The sequence below is a fragment of the Carassius auratus genome, chromosome 24 (assembly GCF_003368295.1).
Source record: "Carassius auratus strain Wakin chromosome 24, ASM336829v1, whole genome shotgun sequence".
Lineage (NCBI taxonomy): Eukaryota > Metazoa > Chordata > Actinopteri > Cypriniformes > Cyprinidae > Carassius > Carassius auratus.
In genome coordinates this window covers 547191-574142 of record NC_039266.1, presented here as the reverse complement: position 1 = coordinate 574142, position 26952 = coordinate 547191, and the positions used below count along the sequence as shown (strand labels likewise).

The following is a 26952-nucleotide window of genomic DNA, read 5'->3' as shown; positions in this document are numbered from 1 at the left end:
GAGGGGGAGGGGCTCCTTATCCAGCGCACGTAACTTTGCGAACGTTTAGCTTTCGCGCGAAGAAAACGCAAAGTTCTCTTCACGAACGTTTCACTCAAGCTATAAAGCCTATTTCTTTAGACGAGACATGCGTGAACTGCACTGAGATTTGGGAAGGAATCTTTATTGTTCAGATCCCTCCTCTTTCTTGAGAAGTGGGAGGACCCGAGAAGTTCCTCGCAAAAGGGAGAATTGTTCCAGGACTCAGTCATCCAAAAACGTCCTTTCAGTTCAAGAACTTGGGGAGCCGAAGAAAATGTCGGTGTTGCTGCATCAGTAGTGAATTACTGAAGCAGTGGCGGTTTGCGGGTAAAAGAAGGAGAGGAATTGCAGTTTTCTTGGAATAAACCGCGAGAAACATTGGAAAAATTCGGCCAACTAAAAACTAGTGGATTCAACTCCAAACTACTGCACGTTTTTGGTAAGTCTCTCTCCTCCCCCCAAAACATCTCTTGTTTTTAGGAACCCCACCATGCTATTCTAATAGCTTACGCCAGTTCCCTTCACTTTTATTTCCTAACGTTACATTTTTACACTTATGCAAATACTCCCCCTGTAGAAATGATCGCGTGTTGTTAATCTCAGAAAGATACCCTTTTTATTTTTTTTAGTGTGAAAAGATGCGGGTGTTAGCTAACTAAGGTTAGCTATTTTGTTTCGACGTTCTGTTATCAGATTGCTGTAATAGATTCCCGACTCTTCGAGTTTACGTTTTTTTCTTCTTCTTCAAAAGTTATTTAGTTGTCGTATTTGTGACGGTATTTCAAAAAAAAAAACACGGCTAAAGGCGCTTTGGCTGCTGCTGTGATGCTCATTTGTCCACTAATGCTAATCATAGGCGAAAATTACAATACGTCTGCATTTATGAGATTTATAATGTTTGTATCAACGTAGCAGTGTCATATTGTCAACAAATGTGTCATGAAATTTGTAAGGAGAAAACATGCAAACTTTTGCGTAGTTTTACAGGCCTCATTCAGCTGTAGTAAGTTGACATTACTGTGCTCCACACAATTTTACACTTAAATTAATCGTGTGTTTATATATTTTGTCATTTTATTACATTTTTTTTTTACTTTTTATTTTTTTATGTTGATAAAACATATTGGTCAGATGTTGATTGTTGTTGGTCATTAGGTAATTGTGCCCAATATACTAAAGCTGTTTGTTTGTAAACAATTACCAAGAAGTGTTGTAGCAGTTATAAAAACATATTTGCTTGATTTTTATCTATTTTCACTTCATTGGGTCCAAAATAGAAGTTTTTATAGATACTACTAACACATTTTCTTCTTAATCAGTTATTTTTGTCAGTAAGACATAGCTAACTGTTAGGAAAAAATACATGTGTATTTAGATTGCAAAACAACATAATATGATGGACAATAAATACATGGCAATGAATGAATATAACAACAATAATAATAATAATAATAAGCAAAATATTTATAATGCATATTGTTTTATTGTTGTAATCTAATCATTTAGTTATTATAAGAAAAATATCGATATACGTCATGAAAATTATACTATTGATCTTTAAGATGTAATTTGCTCTGAAAGCCTTCCTTTATTGTTGAAACAAAACCAAACCTAACTGATGAACTACTAAAGATTTGATTTTGTTACATTTTATTTTCAAAAAAAAAAAAAAAAGCGTTTCCGCATGCTTATTATAGAGTTATAACAGGACAATACTGTTACAAAGCTGCTAATGTAGTTTATTAGGGACCCAAAATGTTAGCATCCAGGTGCTGCATTGTTTTTTTTTTTTAAAAAAAGAAAGAAAACAGGCCAACTGAGAGGAATGCTGGCTGACTTTGCGTTTGTTTCAGACTAGTTGATAGATTCTCGCGAGCCAGATCGCCCTTCTCGAAGGCCAAGAATTCAATCTGAGGAAAAACTGTGGTAGCTGGTTTCTGCTCAAGATGATTGGTGGTCGGGTGGATCAAAGTTGTTCCATAATTGATTCCAGTCTGATTATCTTGTTGGCTTTCATAGTGCTCTGACCTTATTTGGTTATAATGCTGGGAAGGCCTATTAGCTATGCACAGATGGATGCACAGATTTCAGATGACATGCCCTCACTGCTCCGCATTCTTTCAGTGTAACAGGTATCCCATAGCTGAGCCAGAGAGGCCCGTCTGGGGATTTGGAAAGGTTGAAAAAGGCATATGTCTTTAAACGCTCTTGTTTTCATAGAAAAATAGGTGACGAGGTTGTAGGCGTCAGCATTATGAACTCTGAATTTCTAGTGTGTGAGACCAAATGAGAGTTGATTAGTCTTGTTGGATGTGGAGGGTTTTTGTTGCCGCAGAGGTTTTTGGACCAGCTTATTGTTTTCTTAAAGGGTGTAACTTTTTTGTTAATTTGCAAAAGAAGTCTGTGTAATAAAAAACTCCTCCAGGCTGGCTTTCATGTCTGTTTCAGCGGGTATGTTCATGCAGTCATAACAGCCTGGAGGCAACAATCTGCGGGTTTATGTGTGCGTGCGGGTAAAAGATGCTCTCCAATCAGGATTATCTTCTCATAGTGGAATGCACTGCGTGTCGGTCTGCTGTTTCCAAACGTGCTCTGAATTATCCAAAGCTCAAAAGTAAGGCAGCTGTCAAGAGGCAATTTTTAGCCCGCAGTGAAGAATAATCGTCTCTAAAGTATAAAGTTGCTGTTGGAGCCGCACCTGGTCGAAGTAATTTAGTTTCAGCGCTTTCTCCATTTCATTAGGCACATGATGACACCTGGATGTCCAGGTGGCTGGTTGACTTTCTCACTTTCTCATGTTTGGTTCCTCTTGTTTTCCTGGAAAACCCTTATTTTTAAAGGGATAGTTAACCCAAATATGAAAATTAGCTGAAAGTTTTCGCACCTAAGCCCATCCAGAATGAGTTTGTTACTTTATTGGAACAGATTTTGGAGAAATTTAGATTTGAATTGCTTGATCACGAGTGGGCCCTCTGCAGTGAATGGGTGCCGTCAGAATGAAAGAAATACATTACAAATACAAATACAGTTGAAAAAATATCACAATAATCCACAAGTAATCCACACAACTCCAATCCATCTGTTGAAGACTTGTTAAGTGAAAAGCGTAATGTTTGTAAGAAACATTAAAGCTATTAATGCCCAAAATATCTAATAAATTCCATACAATACAGTCCATATGACCAATAAAAATGCTTTCCATGTTGTCCTCTCACATCAAGATCCAACTACATATTTGTTTAGAACAGTTTTTACTTGTAAATGGTGCTTGATCTGTGCATATTTCTCTCCTGATTCAGTCAAGACAAATTTTCACCGGGGAAATTAATATGGATAGAGGTTCTAAATTAAAACACTTAACGATACATTTATTACAATCATACAGCTTTTTGCTTCACAAGACATAACTCTATGGACTGAATTTGTGTGAATTACTTATTTTCTATCACTTTTTTTGAACTCTCATTCTGACAGCACTAAATTCACTGCAGGGGATCCATTGTTGATCTAGTGATGCATTGCAAAATTTCTCCAAATCAGTTTTGATGAAGAGGGTGAGTGTTTTTTTGAACGAACTGCTCCTTTAAGAGCAATGTGTGCATTTACTCTAAAACTTGTGAAATACTCAGTAACGTGTTACCTTGTCACTTCACCAGTCGTTGTGAAGACTGTATTATGTCAAGCGCATGTTTGACCCGAGCTGTCTCTGACATCAGGGCAGCACGCTGCTATTTGTGTCAGTGTGTCTATTGCAAGGCAGTGAGATCATTGATAAACTCCAGACCCTGGTAAGTAAGCAGCGACTGTTTGCAGACAAACATCTCAGTGTGTAAAACTGATATTTGTACAAAGATTAAGGATCGTTTGACAAGACACAGAGTAATGGAGACATTCTCACAAGACCATTCACACTCTCTCGATTACTCGTCTTTAGAGACCTATAGCTCACTGTCAGAGTCACACACATGCTCTGAAACTGTTCTGCAAACCCATTCTCCATCAGCTGCCTTCATTGTCTGTCCAGGATAGATTTTATGCCGCTTTCATGTTCTGATAATTGGAATTTTATAAATAATTACAAATTTCCATCAAACTCAGCTATGCTGATTAATATTTTTGTGGAAACTCTTTAGATAATTTTTGAATGGAAAGTTAAAAAAACAGCATTTATATGAAATACATGAAATACCTTTTTACGATTTAGAAATGTCTCCACTGTCACCGTTGACCAATTTAATTTGTTATTGCTAAATAAAAGTATTTATTTCTTTCAAAACCAGACATCATACTCACCCCAAATGTTGAAACGATGGTGATCTTGCAGTTTTGTTTAATTAGGAAATAGGTAGGATGGTAGGTAGTCTTTATTGCTTTTGGACACTGTGGTATGTTCAAAAGCCAAAGGCTACTGTATTGTTTTGCAGTTTAGGTTTGTTTATCATGTGGTTGGTGTTGCATTTGATGTGTCTGCAGACTGTGTGGTCATGGTCATGGATGTTGCAGGTGTTTACAGTTGACAAGGGCTTCCTCTGCCAAAGCCAGACCTTTGGCTCTGAGAGACCATTGACATTCATCATACTAAGCCTGTTTTTAAAAGACGCTTGAGACAGTTTTAAATATCCTATTTTGTTTCCTTTTGGACTGTTTTGTATCAGTGCTGTTTACAGCCATTCACTCAGGCAACAGTGCATTTTTTTGTGAGTGCGTTATAAACAGTTTTATGATGTTTTATTTTTATTATATATTTTTATTCCCCACCCTTTTCTGTTTTGTTTCTTTCCGGTTTTTGGAACTGGACTCTTGCTGGCGAGCACCCAGGCAGTCGAAGCTCACTGAGTTCCTGTTGAATAATGTGGAGAAATTGCTTTAGATTTATAATTGGTTCAATACACTATGATGGAAAAGCTGCCAGAGCAGCAGGGGCCCCTCTGTCCTTCCCTCTCTCCGCTCGTCTGCACAGTTAGAAGATCTGTGTGGTTTTACAAGAAAATATGTTCGGTATTCATTTCTATTCTTTATTTTGTAATGAACTTCACAATGGCTGCATGCATTTGAGAGTTTGAAACATTTGTCCTCTCCATCATGATTTGAGAAGTGTTTAATTCTGTTAGATTTTTTTATTATGTTGTTGTTTAAACCGCGTTCAAGCAGTTGATTCTAAAGAGTGATTATTTATTTGAATTAGAACAGGTCTTGAGTCTAGAATGCAAATGAGAACGTTCAAGACCAACACACCTCACATCTTGTTAAAAGTAACAGTTTTTGGGCCAATGGCTCATTTTCTCTTTGTAAGATGTGTGTGAAGTGATCTAAGCTCATTGAACCCATTTACCGATTGACAATATTTTCCTAATAAGCATCACCAAGGCAGTTTTGTAATGGATTTTTGGTGAACTGAACCTCTTATAATACCTGCCTTGGTGGGGAGCAGCACAAAAAGAGAGTCAGTCTAATCCTAACTGACAGTTCCCATCGTCTGGCCAAATGGAGGTATGCAGTCATGTGACCATCCTACTTAAAGTAACTCAATAATTAGCGTGTGCTAGTTAATGCTGCCTTGTTATATGAATTATGCAAATATCGGGGTGCTTAATTGATCAGAGCCCCTGGACTTGGCTCAATCTTTTGCTCGTTAATCCATTGAGTGGGTCTCATTATTGTATTTTTTGGGCAGGGGTGGATGTTGCTCATTAATAGACTGAAGAGTACAGTGATGGTGGGGGTATTGGCCTTGTTAGTGGTGCTTTTGATGTTTAATTTTCCGGCATGGGAACGACTGATGTCTTTGCGGTGAATTGTGGGAGTCTAGGCAGACCTGGAAAAGATCCTGCTTCGCTTACACCTGCTAATCTGTTCTGAGATCCTCGAGAACGTTCCAGAGGATTAAGTGAGGGTGAAGAGCCCTGAAGGTGAAGTCATGGATGTAGCAGCAGGTGAACTATGCCCAGAGTTTAGGCTGGGTGACATATTAAATATTCATGATGATTTTGCTGGGGATACAATGAAGCATTTTTTTAAAATAGTACAATCATTTCCTTTTTATTTGAACCATGTTGTTAAATTAGTTTCAAAAATTTCCTGTGTCTTACTACATGGTTTGTAGTTGTGCCACTGATTTAAACTTCAGGTCGTTTTTGAAGTTTGATTTGTGAATAAGTTCAAATGTTTCAGTAAATCAGTTTTAAAGTCAATTATTCGTTTATGTTTAATGTTCACTGAAGATACTGTACTGCATTTGTTTACTATGCTTTTTCAAAAAAAAAACTAGTTAAATATTACTATTTTTGATGTATTTTTAGATTAACACATTTCTGAAGGATCATGTGACACTGAAAAACGGAGTCATGTCTGTTGAAAATTCAGATTCATCATCACAGAAATAATTAAATTTTAAAATATAATTAAGTAGAAAACAGTTATTTTAAATTGTAATTGTGTTTCGATCAAATAAATGCAGCCTTGGTGAGTTTATTTGACTTTGTTCAGAAACATAAAAAAAATAAAAAGCTTTTGTACTTTGATCCATGGATGTTTGGTCAAAATGGTGCTTCCTCTGATTGCAGAAACATATATTTTCAGCCATTACAGAGCATAAATATTGAGATATTCTGTTTACAGAACATTAAAGCGTTGTTAATCTATAAGGAGGCCAACATTTCAGTAAAACTCCTCTTCTGAACTGTACTTTCTCCATTTTTTACTTCTTCGGCCAAATGGCCAGCAAACTTCAACCACCACCATCTCAACCTCCACCCTCTTCGGTCAATCACCAGTTGACATCCACTCTCTAATTTGGATCCCTAAAGCTTAGACCCCCCCCCCCCCTTCGTCCACCCCCACATCCACTAACCACTTTTGGCTCTCCCACTCCCCCAGCCCAAAACAGCATCCCTCACTTGTCCATTGAGCTGCCCCCATCAGCTCTTCCTCTGGCCCTTCTGAGAAACGTCTCTCCTTTCACTGAAGGCCGTAGGGTTATTGTCCGTGCGCCGGCTCACTGCTTTACAATGACTCTCCACTCTATTAAGGTGCGTTCTGCCTGTTACCGTCGCCCGGAGCAACGGGCCTCCCGCATGGCAGATATGCACTGTGGCATTGTGGGCCATGGGCCCACGCGGGTAGTTGAACCCAGCACTCCTCACACTTGACACCGCATGTGTTTATCTAAAGGGGGGGGTATTGTGATGTTTGGAGAATCGAGGATGGGTCGGGGGGGTCTGGAGGACATAAAAAGGTGAAGGGAGAGGGGTGATAAATATTCAGAAGAAGCTAAACTCCACCTCCTCCCCTTGCCTCCTCGTTACTCTTCTCCTCTCTCTGTGCGGAAAGCAGATGGAATGTGAACGGTACGAGGGAGGCCCGCCGAGAGCGGTTTTATCCAATTAGTAGGGTTGTCAAAATGAATTTCACACAGGCTGGAGGACAATAGTGACCAGAGTGGCCCTAGAAGAAAGGACTCCATTTAGTGACAAAGAGGCATTATGAAGTCACTTCAGTATTATGCTTTGTCTCGCTTTCTTACTCCGTTTCTCCTATAAACAGAGTCTAAACGCACATGCCTTTGTGCAGCCCTTATCCAGATACTCAAATCAATACAATCTCTGCTCTCTAAAGGGGTCACAAACTTACACCACAGCACTTTTTTCACTTGCTGTATCATTTGACTCCCCCTGCTTGTGCAAGAAGGGAAAAATGGCATTGCTATGAATTATTTCACGTTACAGTTGTGACTTGATATGGATGTGAAGTGTTTGTCTTAGAGGTGATGACATGAGCTGGATTGCACATATGTGTCTGAGTGAAGCGTGTGTGTTCAAGGGGACAACTTCTGACGCCTGAGACAGGTGGCTTGACAGCCAAGGAGACGCTATTGCTGCCTTTTCCAAACCTTTAGGGCAGCTGTCCTGTTCCTGTTGACAGCACAGCTTTATTGGCTCCAAAGAGCTTGATAGTCTGACTAGATGCTGTAGTTTATTGGATACAAACCTGTAGCCTGATCTTCCCAATCCAGTGGGATTGATGAGACTCATCAATAATAATGGTTTCAGGTTTGTTAACAGAGCTGTCATTTGCCTAATCAAATCAGTTCTACCCTATATGTATGTTTTTATGCCTCACAAACATAAAGATTTGGTAGTTTGTGATCTATTGATGGTGTTTGTTTTTACAAACTGCTGATCTGAGTAATTGGTCAAGGTAAAAGTTAGCTAGCTGGTTAACATATGGGATTTCGTTGGAAACTAGGGGAATTATGTTCATAGTAATCAGCTAATTCTTAATTATTTAAGAAAACTTAATATTTAAAATATTACATACAAATATAAAATATGTTTATTTATTTAGGCGAAATATTTTTAGATAAAATATTTGCAGGGCAAATTACAAATCTGAACTATGTTCTCAAACCGTCTAGAAGAAGTAAAGTATTTATTGAATTCTACCAATGTTTTGCAACAGTTTTTGTTCACTGAAAATTTGTTGAAATGCATTTTTAATGTTTCACAGGCTGAATGATTGATACTGGAGTGCTTAACAGCACCTGACAATTGATTTAAATATGTGGTCATGGCAAAGTAATATAACCAGCTAACTTGGATGAGATTTATTTTATTATTTACTTTTATTCATTTATATATGCATTTTCTATATTTTTTATTTATTTATTTATTTTAACTTATTTATTTAATTTAGTGTTTTGCCAGGTTTTTGTCCATTGGAGATTGTAGGAAACACATTTTCAATGTTTAATTGGTTGAATGATTGACACCCATGTACACAACTGCACCTGACTGTACTTCCACCCCTCACCGTCACTGGCTGTGGTCAAAACACAACTGAAACCATCATCTACACCTACAATAGTAATGGATTTAGTTGTAGTATTAACAGCAGTGTCACCAGTTGTAGTATTACTGTTCTTTGTAGTTGCAATCAGTATCGGACATGGTGGTAAATCATTCATTTTAGCAGTAATATTAAAAAGAGCAGTGACATGAGCCAATCATTGACCTGATTAAAGCTGATGACCTACAGAGCTTTAACTAAGCATGGAGAAAACTAGTTGCTTGTCGTATTTGCTAAGGTCAGTATGATCTTATCTATAGTGAGGTTCCCCGATGTGCCAGGATTTAGCGCCATGTCGTTTCCACTTCAGAGACAAGTAACAAACAAAGTAATGTTGTGGCAGACAGCAGAGTCCATCAGCATTTTAACACATATGGTAATTAAAATGATGAGTCCAACATTTCCAAATCAGTCAGACTAAATAACATCTCTCTGCAGCATTATGCAGACAGCATAACTTGTTTATTTCTGGTGTTGGAAATGGGAAAAACATTTGTTTAGGGCCAACCCCAGAGTCTGTAAATGGCACACATTCTATTCCGTCAGCAGAGTTTGGCTAATAGCTAATGGCTATGTACCTACCAGCTCCAGAAAAACAACTCCAGATCCCAAGACGCAGACTTCATTTATTTTTGCAGGGTTTTTTCTCAAGTTGTGTCGTGTGGTTCCCTCCCATGTTTGAGCTCTCAATCTTTCTGTGAGGCTTCATTAATCATTACTTACAATTGATGGGAGTAGAGTTGCGTGTGTTTGTGTGTGTGAGAGCGAGAGATTTGCAGTCTAGGAGCAATGGACCACCCTCCTCCTCCTGACGGGAAGTTGTTAGTTTAACCTGACAGGAAAGAATTCGGGAAACTTGGCAGTAAGAGTCGAGGGAGAGAAACGCTCCCTTTCCTGCATTAACTGTTAATACAGTAACCATTACTCTTTTTCTCCTGCTTGCTCTTTCTCCGTCGGTTTGCGTCTCTGTAAGGATCACATTACACTACTCAGTATTTCCAGAAAATACAAATGATATCACCCCCACCCCATTGTCCTTTGTGTGCAGGTCTTTTTCTTTTGAACCCGCCTGTATCGGTTACACCTGAGTGAGGGGGCTCAGATTTCCCCCTCTTCTTATCCGGGCACCCGTCTTAACAGTTCAGCCCGCTGGATGAGGGTTCAAGCGGGATGTGTGTTTCAGCATGTGCTCTGTGAACTTGTAAGGAAAGATTGTTTCACGAGTAGCAGAACACCCTTTTCTGCGCCGGTAAAATGGACCATGAGATAGAAAAGCTAGTTGTAGGGTCATTAATAAGAAGTCTTATTAACACTGATCAAGGCTTTTATTTGATCGAAAATATAGTGAAACTATTGTGTAATATTATTACAATTTTAAATAACTGTTTTCTGTTATATATATTTATATCTCTTTTCTTGTTTTTGGCAACTGCGACTCAGGTTGTGTGTGTGTTAGTTCATTAATATACTCACCACATGTGCAATGTAATGTCACATTAAGTACGTTTTCATCTGATAACACCTCTCTCTTTCCCGCTCTCTCTCACAGGGGTAGTGTATGGAAGATGTCTGGGATATTGGACTGGATACCCTGGGAAAGAAAGCGGAAGATTCGAGTGCTGTGTGCCCTGGGTGCGCTGCTGTGCTGCCTGCAGGATAGTGCAGGTGTTAGAGGTAGGTTTCTGACGTCTTGGTTCTCCTCCATCCGTTACAAGACCTATTCCCACCAAAACATCGTAAAGTTGGCTTCATTTGAGTTAGAACAAGCTGCGTTCAGATCCAGCACCTTTTATAGCCATTTGTTTTGGATAACTGATAAATGTATTCACTATTATTATGTCCCACTTTTTCTCCTAGATGACATCCCAATTTTCACCGAGGAGCCTCTCTCTGTGGTACAGAAACTTGGGGGCAGCGTGACCCTGCGCTGCAGCGCCCTGCCCGACCATGTCAACATCAGCTGGCGTCTGAACGGCAGAGAGCTGCCGACTGGGGGCGATGAAGAGCTGGGAGTGCTGGTGCGGCCCGGTTCGCTCCACATCCCCTCCCTTACTAACCTCACCGTGGGCAGATACCAGTGTGTGGCCACCATCAGCGTTGGGTCCTGTGCTAGCGTGCCGGCCAATGTTACTGCAGCTAGTGAGTACACACACTTACATTTGTTGTATACATGTTTAAACACAGTGTTGTGAACTTTCCTGTACTAAATTCAAAGGGCTCTGTAGTGTGTGGTTTTGTGCCAGCTGTACTGCTAGTGTGCGTGTTTACCCTAAGTTAGTCAGTGTTGGAGCACGGGAAGGGGCGTGTAATGTGACCTACCATAATGCCTGTGCGTGTGTGTACGGGTGAACCACGGGCCCCATTAGTGAAGGGCCTCCTCCCTGTTCTCTACTGCTTCCCTCTTTTCATATACAGAGACGGAACGGAACGAGAAGGAAAGACAGAAAAAGAAACTGTGTGTGAGATTTGTGAAGGTTTCTGCATATACTACCGTTTAAAAGTTTGGGGTGGTTGTAATTTGTTATAATATGTGACCCTGGAGTACAAAACCAGTCATAAGTAGCAGGGAATATTTGTAGCAATTGCCAACAATACATTGTATGGGTAAAAATTATTGATTTTTCTTCTATGCCAGAAATAATTAGAATATTAAGTAAAGATCGTGTTCCATAAAGATATTTATTACATTTTCTACTTTAAATATATTACAACTAAATTTTTTATTAATAATTACACTACTCAGTATTCAACTTGGTCAACTAAATAAATAGACTGCTATTGTTATGTAAATATGAGGGTTAGATTATTTAGTGTACAGGTCATTTTAAGAGTGATAAAGTAATAGAAAATATTTATTTTAATGCATTTTAAATGTTTAAAAATGTGGAACCACTCATTGCATCATACCATCTCCTGACTGCATTGTTATTAGTAAAATAGGGGCTTTATTGAGAGTGTGTATACATGGTTATAAGTGTAATAGTTTATAGTTCATTAATTTAGGGAAATGAACAAGTGTCTCAGCCCTCAAGGGACTATTTGGCCTCCCAGCTTATTCCTGCTTGAAAAGCGAAATGTTATTGATTGTGTAAAAAACATCAACTTTGAAGCACGTGCTGATTGATGGACTAGCATTACTCAACATTACTTATTACCTTCCATCAACACTACATTCATTGAAGGTAAAATAGTAAAAAACATAATAATAGTCAATTTTAACCGGAATTGGAACCTGAAAATTTGTATATGGTAATATATGTTGAATTATATATAATATATGTTGACATTGCCAACTTTTAAATTAAGTTGACAGTAAGTAATAAACAGTATTGAGCATTGAATAGTTGAGTATTGTGCATTTCTCCTTACCACTATTTTAATGGAACCGGAACCGGAAAATTTCTAACGATTCTAGAGTTGTTCCGATTCCGATACTAGTATCGGAAATATCTCCGATACCACAACAAATTCTGGCATCGGCGAGTACATGAACCCATATACCGATCCGATACCATTTTCTTAAAAAAGACCTAGTTATGACCGCAAGCTTTGCCTAACCGCTGCACGGTTCTTCTTCGCTGCTCAAAATGCATTGAAAACACAGGAAGTTGTGCTGTGTTGCCACAAGCAACCCCTGTTTAGAGCAGCGAAGAAGAAATGAAAACGCGTTAGCAGCCCTGATCTATATATGACTGGATCACTCATCACATTCTAAACTGCCAAAAGACAGTGAAGCCGCTTCTATATTATAGATCAGTGGTTAGCAGTATGTCTCTGTAGTACCGGTAGTTACAGACTCTCAAGTATATTCAGTACCGGCAGCTGCGTTCAGTCGCTTCCGTGTAAGTCAAAGCGCAGGGCTCCAGACAGTAGCCGAATATATACTAGTGTCTGTGAATATTAAACTGCAAAATACTATTTAAATATTACTCCCGCAAAATCTACATCTCTGTGGGTGACTGGCACAGATGCGCGAGAGCTCGCTGTTTTGTAGTCTCTGCTGTGTGTCATGAGGACACGAACGCATAAACCGTCACTTCATGAGAATTTACCGTTTCATTTGAGAATACTGTCATATCATAAACACAGACACTCAAAGATCTTCATGGCAGCCCATTAAAATAAATGTTTGGTTTACATGAGTAAATTGACAATATATAAAGCTACTGTTGTAGCCTACAGTAATAATAATACGTCTCTATAATAATAATAATTATGCCTAGATGGTTGCTTGTTTTTTACTTGTTTTGTTGTAAAGAGATTATCTGATTAATAGATCTTTTTTTATATTCCTAGACTTATTTGTTGCAGTTTTTTTATACAGTTATATTGTAAAACTTAAATACCTTTTTTAGTTTGGGGTGTTAGATTTTTGGCTGCATTTGAAGTTCTTTTTTGCATATGAAAATAAATAATACTGTCAAATTCATGTTAGATAATAAAAATACTGTAATAAATACAGTAGTTCACCATGTATTTGTTCATGTTTTATTGAGGGATCTGTCTGAAGCACACCATAAAAAGAATTCTAGCAATTTACACAGGGCTAGTAGTATATACAGCTGTATATACAGATATACACCCAGGTATCGGATCAGTACTCGGTATCGGCCGATACCCTGAGCCCAGGTATCGGAATCGGTATCGGGAAGAGAAAAAGGGTATCGGAACATCTCTAAACGATTCCCAACCCTAGTAATTAATTTCTGGGTGAACTATCCCTTTAATCGCACACAAGTTTGTGTAAAACCTGATGTTCATGTTCTCCAGGATCATTTGAGAGGATCCATTGTAAGAGCATCTTTAGCTTCAATGGAAGCAAGAGCAACTGACCGTCTGTACAAAAGTATAACATGATCACATTTCTTTCATTTTTGTCTGTAAAAATGCTGAATTTCTTGCTAATTTTACGTAATAAATGTCAAATCCTAAAACTTTCAGGTTTTTAACAGGTTTATTTTCATAAACACTATGTGAATATATGCCACACATGAAATTCGACAGAACTGTATGCATGCATGCGTGTTTGTGTGATAGTGTGAGCAGTGTAGGTTTGGCAGGACTAGTTGAGGCAGGATCTTCTGTCGAGATGAGACGCGCCATGAGAATCTTGACACCATCTTCACCTCCCCAAAGCAGGCATGCTTTACATTACCCCCCCCCCCCCCCCCACAAGCTCTGCTCATGACATTTAATGGTGCATTGGATTTCAGTCCTCTCAAAGCACATTTGTTTTCTTCTGACTTTCAGCCTCCCTCATTTAACTTTGACTCTCGTACATTTGCGAGATGTAATTGATAAGGACTATGAATTAGAAGTTGTGAGCTAGGGGCGCGCAGATGCCAGCTCTTAGCTGGGGCCCCTGTCTCTGGTTATCCCACGTCGGCCCCTCACTCTAATTTAATCAAGAGCTCCTCCCTTAGTCAGCCAGGGGTTGGATGGTTCCTCGGGGAGGGCGCTGCGTGTGATCGCAAGCTTGTAGTTATCTCACGTCTCCATATTTCAAAGCTCTGCCCATTTGTTTTTGCTCTGTGAAAGAACTTGGCTCTGGTATCCGTCTCTGTAGGAATCCAGTCTGAAGCGTCTCCCACCGGGGAGGCCGTTGCCTGCCCGAGCATTATTTCAAACTCTCCTCTTAAATTCCTCCACAGACAAGCAAGCCTCCTGTGTCCTTCCAGCCAAGAAACATGCCTTCAGCACTCTCTCTCCCTTTTCTTCTCTCTTTCGCACACAAAACACACACCGCTTCATATATGTTTTTAATACTTGGCGTAACTAATTCTCAGTAGACTCTTGGGCGAACTTGTTTTTCTTTGTCGTCTTTTAGGACTACACGTAGTCTGGCCAGCGATATTCCACACAATAGTTACTGCATCATGTCTGTATGAGTTTTAAACATCATACAAACACACAGGCTCAGCGGCCCCAGACATAAAAATGATGAATGCTAAGTAACTGTGCAGCATGTATGAAAGCATTACCAAGTGGAGTTGGAAACGTGTCTGATCTATTTCATAAATACTATAAATCCTAAATGGCTCCCAGCATTCCCTGCTCTCCAGGGCTCAAGGAGACATAGATTGTACAGCATGCACGCAAACCCTTTACCTCTTCACATGCACTCACAAACGTATTAGAAGCATATAAACATTTGCTTCACCGTTTTTCCTCGTAGTCTGCCACTGTTCTTTCATTCATTCATTTGTTATTTAGTCGTAAAAAGTTGAAATGCAGTCCATATGACTCGTATGTGATGTTCAAATTCTTTTGATGTTATGTGATGGCTTTGTGTGAGAAAGAGTTGGAAATTGAGTAGCCTAATTATACACTGACAGCCTTTAACTAGCCTCAGTCCACAGCCGGGCTTTGCTAGATTTGAAGTATGAGATGTTTTGATTTTTGGAGTCATTATAAATAAATGATTTCATGTTTAATTACACAGGGTTGGATTCTTAGAATGTTTTTAAAAGAAGTTTCATATGCTCACCAAGGCTGCATTTATTTAATCAAGAAAACTGTGAAAACAGTAATAATGTGACATATTACAATTTCAAATAACGATTTTATTTTCATATTTTAAAATGTATTCCTGTGTTGGCAATTATTTCTCTAGTCCTTAGTGACACATGATTCTTCCGGAATCATTTTAATATGATAGTTTGGTGCCCAGAAACAATGTTGGAAACGGTTGTGCTGCTTAATATTCGTGTGGAAACCCATTTTCTAGGATTCTATTATGAATAGAAAGATAAAAAGAACACCATTTATTTACAGTAGAAATCTTTTGTAACCTTTTGTTTAAACTCCCGCTTGATCAGTTTAAAGCGACCTTGCTAAAAAAAATACTGCCTTAAAACAAATGAGTGTATATAACTTTTATTTTTGTTTAAAAAACTTGTCCTTAATTGAATGTTTTCTCCCTCTTTCCCATTTTACACACTTGAGGAGGGCGAGGAATGTTTTGAGGAGAGGGTGGTGAAGGCGGAGTTAGTCAGAGGAGAGGCTGAAGGTGTGCACTGAGGAATTTAAGAGAGGCATTGGGGGTGGGGGGTGCTGGCTGTAAAAAGACCCTGATTGATTTAGCAAACGGATCGTTCCCCCCCCCCCCCCCTCAAAACATTCTCCACCCTGCTCTCAGCCTCATATCCTGGAAATCCCATCTCCCAAGAAATGATTTTTAAAAAATCTATTTCACTTCAAAAACCGAGCGATGATTACTTTCAGAGTACAGATGCAGCTGGTGTCAAAGAGTCTATCAGATGCTGACTGTTTAAGTGTTCATCTCATCCATCATTGTATGTCTTTGGTTCCAGGAATACTTAACAAAGAGCTTTTTTTAATCTTTACCTCACAGATCTTTTGGCTCTGTTGTACATAACTTCAAGACGTATCAGACGCCAAGGAATATAACTAAACTCTGGAGAACAATGAAACGATTGGATATGTGAGAGGAGTAATGAACAGTTGGGGAGATATTTGATTAAGTTCGGGGTTTTTTCAGGACAGCGCTGTGCAATTTTCCCCGTTTGCCTTTGGAAAATATTCCCTTCACGGAATGACACACAGACTTACTTTGAGTTATTCCATTTCATTGCAATCCAAACTGCTTTTCCTCCCTTGAAACTCAAGAGATGGCTGACCTTTAGCCTTTGACCTCATCTTAGCCTGGGCTGACTTGAGCTTAAAGAAGCTAGACTTTCTGTCTCTGTTTTTCAGAGCTATTGGGTGTCTGCCCATTTGATATCCCAGTAAAAGTCCTAAGCATATGCACTCTAAAGCTTCTCCGTTTCCTGAATGGAATACAAAGAGGCTTTCAACTTCGAAATGCTCAACCGACTGGATTTGAATTTTGCTTTTCTTGGTTTAGTGTATATGCTATATGGTTGAAAAACGAATCATTCTTGTGTGTTTGCGTGCAGAACTGCGTGATTTTGAGCCAGATGACCAGCAGGAGATTGAGGTGGATGAAGGGAACACAGCAGTGATCGAGTGCCATCTGCCTGAGAGTCAACCCAAAGCTCAGGTCCGCTACAGTGTCAAACAGGAGTGGCTGGAGACGTCTAAAGGTACATTTTACTGTTAATATCATTTTTCGCCATTTTGCTCAACATACACCAGTTGTTCTTAATCAAGGGGCTTGAGACCTACTAGGGAGCCTACATCCCTAATCCTACTTAATACTTAAACTTAACAACTACTTTGCTAACTATGAATAAGCAGCAAGTTAGGAGTTTATTGAGGCATAACTCATAGTTAATGGTTTGTTAATAGCAAGAATTATACCTTAAAATAATGTGTGACAGTTCTTTTAATATTGTCACTCCTAGTTTCTGTAAAGGAGTCAAAAGGTTGACAAGCACCGCTCTATTTAAGTACATGATTTCATTCTGAAATGTCAGATTACAAGGTACAATACAGTGTAAATATTTGCCTTCTTATCTTTGCCAAAAGAGTTGCTATAGTCGCTATTAATGTTGACAGTCTTCTTTTACAGTGTTTCTTCAACTACTGAAGAAGACATGTTGTTAAGCAAATTAGTTTGAATTTTCGTTTCTTTTTAGCTACCTTAGTTATAAAACACCCAGTTTAATGGTTACACTTATTTTAAGGTGTCTTTGTTTTAATGTAATTATACATTTAAGAACTGAGTAATATTAATTAACTACATATACTTACTATATGGTTATGGTTAGGATTGGGGTTTGGGTTTAGTTTAGGGTTTCTTGAATTTCTTGAGTTATTATAATAGTAAGTACATGTAACATGCGTAACAAAGACACCTTAAAATAAAGTGTTACCGCATAGACATTTGCCTGCAACTCTGTAGCACACTCTGTATTGACTATATTATGCACTTCAGATTTATGGCTAAAATTGAAGCTCTGTTTTACCTGAGCCATTATCAGTTCTGTTACAATCCACATCATTTGAATGTAAATAGTATTTGCTTCAGTTATTTCTGCCATTTATGAAATGAAGACTAGGTGATTCTGGTATTTGGGTGTTTGACAGCTCTTGTCTTGTTGATAGTCAGCAAGTCTTTGTGTGTTGTCTAGTCTTGTCCGCTCAACAAAGCGCTGACTGTTAGCACGATTGTCTTTGTTGCAGTTACTCTTGCTGTTCATTTATTTACTCACGTGATAGTGAAGATCACAGCTTAGATTGAAGAAATGTTGCAGATTCTTAAGCTAGATTCTTTATTTATACTAGCCGAATCTGTCCTTAAGATGCCAATCATAGGTTCTCTGATTGTGTCCTAGGGAATTACTTGATCATGCCATCAGGAAACCTTCAGATAGCCAATGCTACACGGGATGATGAGGGTCCCTACAAATGTGCTGCTTACAACCCTGTCACCCAGGAAGTAAAAACCTCCACCTCTACCGATCGTCTTCGAATACGACGTAAGTGGAGACCAGAAAACACACACACACAAAAGCACTTTTTTTTTAATTTAAAATTGAATAAAATGTATCATCCCATCTAGGTTCGACATCTGAGGCCGCACGAATCATCTATCCACCTGCATCTCGCTCCATTATGGTGAATAAAGGCCAGCGGCTCGTGCTTGAGTGTGTGGCCAGCGGCATTCCCACTCCACATGTCACATGGGCTAAGGATGGTCTGGACTTGCGAAATCATAACAACACCCGCTTCTTGCTTAGCAACTTGTTGATTGATGCTGTCAGCGAGAGCGACTCGGGCACCTACGTGTGTCACGCTGATAACGGCATGGGCTCTGCGAGTTCTGCTAGAGTGCTGTACGACGTGCAGGTGTTTGGTGAGTACGATTGCTAGAGAGAAGAATCATATGTTATTGCCCATCAAATGTTAACACTTTACAGTACACTATTAATTAATGCATCATGACGATACAATACTTGTACAGCATTTCTTAAACTAAATTAATATTTATTTATACATGCATTAATATTTTTTAACATCAAGTTGAATTTGTATTATTAGTGATATTATTATGATGACAAAGCTGATATTCCAGCACCCATTATTCCAGTCTTCAGTCACATGATCGTTCAGAAATCATTCTAATATGCTGAATTGATGTTCAGTAAACATGAGATTCTTTGATGAATAGTGTTTATTGGAAATATAAATCTGTTGTATTATAAATGCCTTTACTGTCAATATTGATATATGTAATGCATCTTTGCTGAATACAAGTACTAATATCTTAAGATTATAAATGGTAGTGTATTATATCTATGCTTTATATTTATACATTAAACTAGATTAATAAATTCAAAAAAAAAATACCGAATACATGAACTAACATGAAATGGGATATAAAATGCAGGAACCAGGGCAGTGGTGGAACATTTTATGTGTGTAATGGCACAATTTCAGTTTTCAGTAATTTAAAGGAGATTTAAGGTAATAAGCATCTATTAGAACCAAGGAGAAAATAGTTGATAATAAGCATCCAAATGAACCCACAGTACATTTACTGAACAGAAAGAGTGAGTTTGTGAGTGTAGGATTGAGTTTCTGAGACATTGATGAGGTTGTTTTTGTGGGCTCGTCTCACGGCAGCTGTGATTAATTAAGCCGCTCTTGCTGCTGCTCTAATGAGCTCGAGCTGATTCACGAGCAGCCAACCATCAAGTTTTGGAAGAGGGTGAGAGAACCCAGTCTATCCCAGACTCCTCTGCGTCAGCATGCCATCACAAACAGCACTCACGCTTTGTGCTGTTAAACCATCGACATGCTTGTTAGTTTATGCCATTCAGCATTTGTTCTGATGTTTTGACATACACCTGTCTGAAACTCCCTTTTGTCTTTCAGAGCCTCCCCAGGTGCGTGTGGAGCTGCAGCAGCAAGACGCGGCATGGGGTGACACGGTGCGTTTCAGCTGTCAGGTGAGGGGCAAGCCCGCACCCACTGTGGTGTGGCTCCACAACGCTCAGCCCCTGAGCCCGTCAACACGGCATCGGATGTCCTCACAGGTGCTGCGTGTGCTCAACGTTGGGCCGCAGGACGATGGCATGTACCAGTGCATGGCGGAGAACGGTGTGGGCAGCTCACAGGCAGCCACAAGACTCCTTACTGTCCCAACAGGTATAATACGTCATTAAAACATTTTCTAATAAGGAAATTATTAAAATAGTATTATTTTACTGACCATTTATTTATCCTCCTACTACTACAAATAAAAGATAATGATTATTAGTTATTAAATAATAAAAAAGTTATAAATAAAACTTAATTGTATAATAATAACATTTATCGCTTTATTATTTTTATCATTATTAATATTTTTACAGCTAGTTGTTGTAGTATAATTTATTTTATTTTATAATTAAGTTAATAAAAGTTAAAATTTATAAATTAATAAAACTTAATATAATTATTACATATGTTTTATTATGTTTATATTTTTAATAATGACATTTTTATTTAACTTTTTATATTAAACAAGGCAAGTTTATTAAAATAGCACATTTCTTACACTGTGGTAATTCAAAGTGCTTTACATAAAAGGAACTAAAACAGTTAAAAATACATAAAATTAGCAGTTTTATTCAATTTTATTTTTAATTAAGAGAATAAAAATAGCTCACAATTAAAAAAAAGTGTAATTTTTTTTATTAGTATAATAATAATTATTATTATTTTTATTATCACATTTTATTGACATGGTTTTTATTAGTAGTCTTATCATAACACTTTCTTTGAAGCCTTTGAAAACCTTATAATATGTTATCAACTCATGAATAATCATAACAACAATTATGATAGATCATAATACTTACGTATTTGTGGTTATAAGTTATAAGAGTATGATTATTTATAACACACAAAGAACACTGTACTAAATCTACTTCATTTACAGTATAATGGACTGTATCATATCTTGACATTGTTTAAGATCTGCACAGTATCTTACAACAGCTTGTGAGTGCTTAGATGTTGACTGTTATTTGAGTGTTTCTGTTGAGCTAATGTTAATTAATTGATGTGAGCTTAATACTCCAACTGAAAAAAATTGTTTTATATGGTTACATTTTATTTTGATGGTCCACTTAATCAATCGACTATAAGCAAGTCTGCAACTACATGCCAACTAACTCTCATTAGAGTATTAGTATGCTCAAAAATGGTAGAATAAGCTGACATACTTGCAAAGACACCTATGTCAGTTTATCTGTTGGTTGACCATCAAAATAAAGTGTTAGCATTTATTTACAGTAGCAGACATACTAATACTCTGATGACCACTAGTTGATGTAGTTGCAGAGTTCCTTATCATCAGTTGTCTAAAGGGTACCACCAAAATAATATCTAATAACTGATATTACGGTAAAAATAGTTCAAAGTAAATGTGTCATATTATACATTCATCTGATATATGATCTTACAGCTGTTTGAGAGAAGAAAAAAAAATCTGTTATTATTATTATTACTTATAAGTGGTCTTTGACCGCTTTAAGTAAAGTAGCATCAGAAAAATGGCAAAATAGGAGACTTATAATACATTATAACTATGAGAAGTATAATCCATTTAAAAAGCTGATGCATCGTGTTAATTGTGTTATAAATCATCATACTATTAAAAGCTATAACCACAAATAAGTAAAAATTATAATATATTAAAACTGTTCTTATGAATGTTCATGAGATGATATAACATATTATAATGCATTATGTATTCATTATAATGTTTTAAGAATACCCTTATAATGTATTATAAATACGGGCTTCATAGAAAGTGTTACCATATTATCATTAGTTTTTTACTTTGTAATAAAGTAAATCATATTTCACAATTTGCTAAAAAATAAAAAGTAATATTAATAAAATTCAAATTAAATTGCATTAAATTAGTTGTATTAAAAGTATTACAATTTATATATTTTTTTAGATTTTATGATGTATAAATGTATTTAGTTTAATAATTTATGGCCCATTATATAATACATATACTTGTAGTGTATTTACTGATTTCTAATAGTGTTTTCCACATTTCTCTGGTTTCAGTGCCCTCACAGTCAGGTAAGCTGCCCCTGATTCGACCGCTGAGCCCAGACAAGGTGTTGCGGGAACAGCCACCCTTGAAGCCTGTGGCCACCAGTGCTATGCTGCCTTTTGACTGCTCTGAGATCAGAGTCTCCCTCGCTGAAGCGCCAGTCATCCTGAGTCAGCCACGCACAGGAAAGGCCGACTACTACGAACTTACCTGGAAACCCCGTCATGATGGAGGAGCCCCAGTGCTGGAGTATGTCATCAAGTACAGAAAGGTACAACACCGCTCAGTTCATTCTTACAATGTGATCTGCTTTGTTTCACTTCACACTATGTTTGTCATGTGATTCATTGTGTGTACTTCTTTCTCACAGGCTGGAGAATCTCCCGGAGAGTGGACCACTAACACCATTCCAGGCTCCCAGCACAAGCTTACACTGACCAAACTGCAGCCCAACAGCCTGTATGAAGTGGAGATGGCCGCTAAGAACTGCGCTGGACTCGGGCAGCCTGCGATGATGACTTTCAGAACAGGCAAATGTATGCAGTCATAATGCAGTTTCAAGATTACACTTCTGCATTAACATTTGAAAACATTTTTTTAAATCGCTAAATAAACTTCAGTGGTATAAAAAAAGTGTTTCGCTGCAGAATTTGCTTTTCGGAATCATTTATGAGTTGTACAGACAATGGCACTTTTTTTCTTTCTTTAGTTTTATTTTAAACATCTGTTAGGAAAAAGGAATTAAGTACTGAAATAAAATGTCTCTTTAATGTTGGTCTGCAGGGCGAAGAGGAGGACCCATAGGACCCCAAAAAACACCAGTGGTGCAACCTCGTCTCTTACGTGAGTATACTTCTGCTTGTGATATAACATCTGCAGTAAAGTACTGAGAAACGGTAATATTATGTACAGCTAAAATAAATAAATATATATATATATATATATATATATATATATATATATATATATATAAACATTTATTAGTACCTAAGAGTTCTGATTAATACTGTTCTTATTATTAATTATGCTAACATGACTGTTCTCTTGATTTCTTTCAATCATAAATGAAGGATGAGAATACAGTAAGTGTGTTATGTGTTAGTGTTTGTGTATGTACAGTGTGCATGCATACACACTCTTACCACAAGTATTTGTTGTTTTATTGACTTTTATCTTTTTTTTGTCTCTCCAGCTCCAGAAGCTCCAGACAGACCTACTGTCTCAATGGCCACAGAGACCTCAGCCTATGTGACGTGGATCCCTCGTGGGAACCGCGGATTCCCCATCCAGTCGTTCCAAGTGGAGTACAAGAAACTGAGGAAAGGCAGTGGAGAGTGGGAGATGGCTGTGGACAACATCCCGCCCTCTCGCCTCTCAGTCGAGATAACAGGCCTGGAGAAAGGTGAGATTTACGTCAGTGAATAAGATGATCAGTTGAGAGGTTTTCAGTGGCTGATGCAGATAGCAATAACTAGGATTATTACTTATGACGAAAGAAGCAATTTTTAGTTTATTAATTCCGAAAAATTAAAATGTAAATAAATCAAGTTAAAAATAAATAAATAAATAAATATAAAAGTGTATATATAAAAAAACAAATACAAACAATATATTTAATAATGCTCAATGTTGAGTTAAAGAAATGCCATTGGACACATAATAACCGTAATGACCTTGTATCTTTTTCTTTCCATTTGAATTTGCAGGAACATCATACAAGTTCAGAGTCTTGGCCGTTAATGTGTTGGGAGCGAGTTCACCAAGCGCTCCCTCTAAAGCCTACACAGTGGTGGGCAGCGGTCCATCAAACCGACGTCCCATTGATGGACCCTACATCACCTACAATGAAGCCATCAATGAGACCACAATCATCCTGAAGTGGACGGTAAGCAGTTTCTTTACTAAACACTTTTCCATGGTCAAATTCAAGAAATGTGAGCTGGTTGTTGTCACAATGGCATTGTCAGACCTTGAACTTAATATTTCTGTTCTTTCTACAGTACACACCGGTCAATAACACTCCCATTTATGGCTTCTACATCTTCTACCGACCCACCGATAGCGACAATGACAGTGACTACAAAAAAGACGTAGTGGAAGGTAAACGTACTTCCTTTATTCTATCATTTTCTACTATATATAAAAGAAGTATAACATTTTATTGTGTGATGCTCTTGTAGGTGACCAATATTGGCATTCCATCACTGACCTACAGCCTGAGACGGCTTATGACATTAAAATGCAGTGTTTCAACGAAGGAGGCGAGAGTGAGTTCGGAAATGTCGTCATCATGGAAACTAAAGGTTTGTCCATTTCCTCTCAATCATATTGCGAACTGCACCTCGGCCAATTTCTAGAGCAAACATCTTTTTCTGACAACACAGATCTTAAGTGTGACCATCTGTGTGTACTTACAGCTCGCCCTCACCAGAGGACCACACCTCCAGAGACGGCCTCGTCCAGGCCCAACCATCCAGGAAACCCTGTTCCCCGGCCTGGTGATCTGCCTTACCTCATTGTGGGCGTTGTTCTCGGAGCATTTGTTTTCATTATTGTGGCCTTCATCCCAATCTGTCTGTGGAGAGTTTGGGCCAAACAAAGTAAGTGCCCTTCTAGAAACATGAAAACTTCTTTAAGAATTTAAAGATTAGATAGAAGGACACTCATAAATCATGAATTTTGTTTTTATCTTCTTTCAGAACAAACTTTAGACATGCGCTTTCCAACATTGGCAGCTACAGTATCCCCATGCCAGTACACCATGGTACCTCTGCAAGGATTGGCTCTTGGCCGACCCTGTCCTGTAGTCCCCCACCTGACCCCTGCCCACACCGTCTACGCTCCAAAAGGAGAGTACATTCCCAATGGGAAACACACTACACCGCACCTTCCCGGACGCCAGGTAATTTTGGCACTTTGAATGATGCTTAATAGGGGTTGGCGATATGACCAAAGTCTTATATCAGTATGTATCATGATATCTTTGATATGAAAATATTTGATACTATAGAAATAAGATAATCAAATGTTTAAAAAACACTTCATATTCTATCGCCCACCCCTGGAGCTTAATATTTTGTGATATCCAGCACAGTACATGTTAGAATAATATAATCTTTAGTTGCTGTTTTAGGCCAGTGAATGGAGATATTACATTGCATTAATGTTCAAACTCTTGTCTCTGTTGTAGGAGGATGCTGGCTGTGAGTTGGAGTGTGATGCATTGTTGCCTCAGAAACGTCCCAGCCCACAACCACATATCCACAATTACTGTAATGGGTAAGAATTCTAATACTGATACATTTTAATATAAAACACCTTCTTTTAATAACGTATAATACAGTGTTATTATATATTCATCATTGAATGTTGTCGTGTCGCATTATGGAAGTAAAAAGGGTTGCAAATGGTGACTGTTATACAGAGACATTTATGTTTGTTGGGAAAACAACTATAATTTGAACTTTTTTCTTGTTCTTAGGGTGCCTGGGTGTCCTGAAGAGGGTTGCTGTGTGCCTGATGATTCCCACCTTCAGGTGCTTAGTTTATCAGATGTTACACAGCCATTTCAGAGTCCTGACTCCATGCAGGTCGATCACTCCCTCACTGAAGCAGTTCAAATGGAAGAGGAGCTCACTGCCGGTGCGTTCAGTTACTTCATGCATTACAATAAAGGTCAAAAGTACTTGGAAGAAACAGCTACGCTTATCAAATTTAGCTTTTGAAAAAAAAAATAATAATAATATTTGATTATTTTGTAAAAGTTGCCTCAATGCAATATTTTTTTTCCCCCACAGACTTCTCCCTGTTAACAACAGTTGATGCAGGCATAAACCGGTTGCTCCAAGATGCTGAGCAACAGGAAGTGGAAGCAACTCAAAACATGAAACGGCTTGAGGAACAAGGGACACACGATCTAAAAGATGGATGAAACTGTAGAACATAAGCAAGAAAAAAAACAGAAAATATTTATTTTTGTATAACAGATGCTATATTTATATATTTATGTATTTGTACATAATACAGTTTTTTAGAATGTGTGTGTATATACAAGTTGTTTATATCAGATGAAATACAAATTTTGGTATGTTTGTCTGTTACCACCTGGACTTTTTATAAGCATGCTGTATAAATGATCCTCATGTGAGATTCGAACAACCTGACACCTCAACACCATACATACAGTATCAGTAATAAGCTCCAGATTTTCCACTGGCAAGCATCTGTTGATGTTTCGAAGTACAGCTAGTGGAAAATATAATGCTTTTAGGGCATTGATTATGATCCATTCGTTATGAATGTTGTAACATGCAGTGCTTGTTGGGATGATTGACTGTTTAAAAACACTTTGCATCAAAAAATATTGGTAGGAAATGTACGCCTTATATGCATACATATTCTGTGCACAGTATGTTGTATCCACATACGTTTAGTGGCTTTTTGGCATGTAGATTTTACTGTGAGGTAAAAATACTCAGATACACACAACAAATAAACAGTTTAAGAACCTTTTGATTGTAACTTGTTTCAGGTGCGTCCTCAGTTTTAATTAAGGTATTTTGAGTGGTGTGCATCTTTAGAGCGGTACAGTGTTTTACAGCTTTGTACATATGTTACTAAGATTTATCTATTTTCATCATTAACAAAAATGTTAACAAATATATGCAAATTATATGCCTTCTGTTTGTAGTGATATCGACTATGAAAAAGACACCATATATTGTAGGTATTTATTTTGTTTCAGTTGCCTGGATGCTAGACGTTCTTAAAATGAGCACGCCTACCTGCAATATGCTGGTTTTTATATTTTAAACTGGTTTGATGTAGTCTGCTTTTATAGTTGTACTTTTACTTTTGGAGACCTGCAGTTCTCCTGCATCAGTATTAGCTTCTTCCCACTGTTTAAAACATGAAACATGAAGGAAATTATCAATCTCCAACATATTCTAGAAGTGTAGCTGTATGGTTACATGGATTGAGCACTATTGCCTGTAAATAAAGCTAAATAAATCATTTTTTATTTCTGTTTCATCTTTTATGTTTGTACTTCCACTAACACATTTGATGGCATACAGTTTGAGCACGATTGGTTTCAATGCATA

The 26952-nt window shown here is 37.9% G+C and overlaps 1 protein-coding gene across 1 annotated transcript; it reads left to right on the top strand.

Annotated features, from left to right (window-relative positions):
* boc (BOC cell adhesion associated, oncogene regulated) lies at positions 1-26875 on the top strand. Its single transcript, XM_026200486.1, has 19 exons — positions 1-460; positions 10415-10539; positions 10723-11004; positions 16785-16931; positions 18126-18269; positions 18353-18646; positions 19669-19941; positions 21862-22121; positions 22221-22386; positions 22634-22693; positions 23043-23252; positions 23557-23735; positions 23851-23950; positions 24031-24153; positions 24268-24450; positions 24550-24752; positions 25041-25129; positions 25332-25492; positions 25648-26875. Exons 2-19 carry the CDS (start codon positions 10431-10433, stop codon positions 25779-25781), a joined length of 3117 nt encoding a protein of 1038 aa, XP_026056271.1. The 5' UTR covers positions 1-460; positions 10415-10430; the 3' UTR covers positions 25782-26875.
* The last annotated feature ends 77 nt before the right edge of the window (positions 26876-26952 follow it).

Excerpts from the sequence above, each read along its gene's own strand:
- boc (XM_026200486.1), top strand. The coding sequence starts at position 10,431 with ATGTCTGGGATATTGGACTGGATACCCTGGGAAAGAAAGCGGAAGATT. Across the intron at positions 10,540-10,722 it reads GGATAGTGCAGGTGTTAGAG|ATGACATCCCAATTTTCACC; the intron begins GTAGGTTTCTGA and ends TTTTTCTCCTAG. Across the intron at positions 24,753-25,040 it reads CGCACCTTCCCGGACGCCAG|GAGGATGCTGGCTGTGAGTT; the intron begins GTAATTTTGGCA and ends TCTCTGTTGTAG.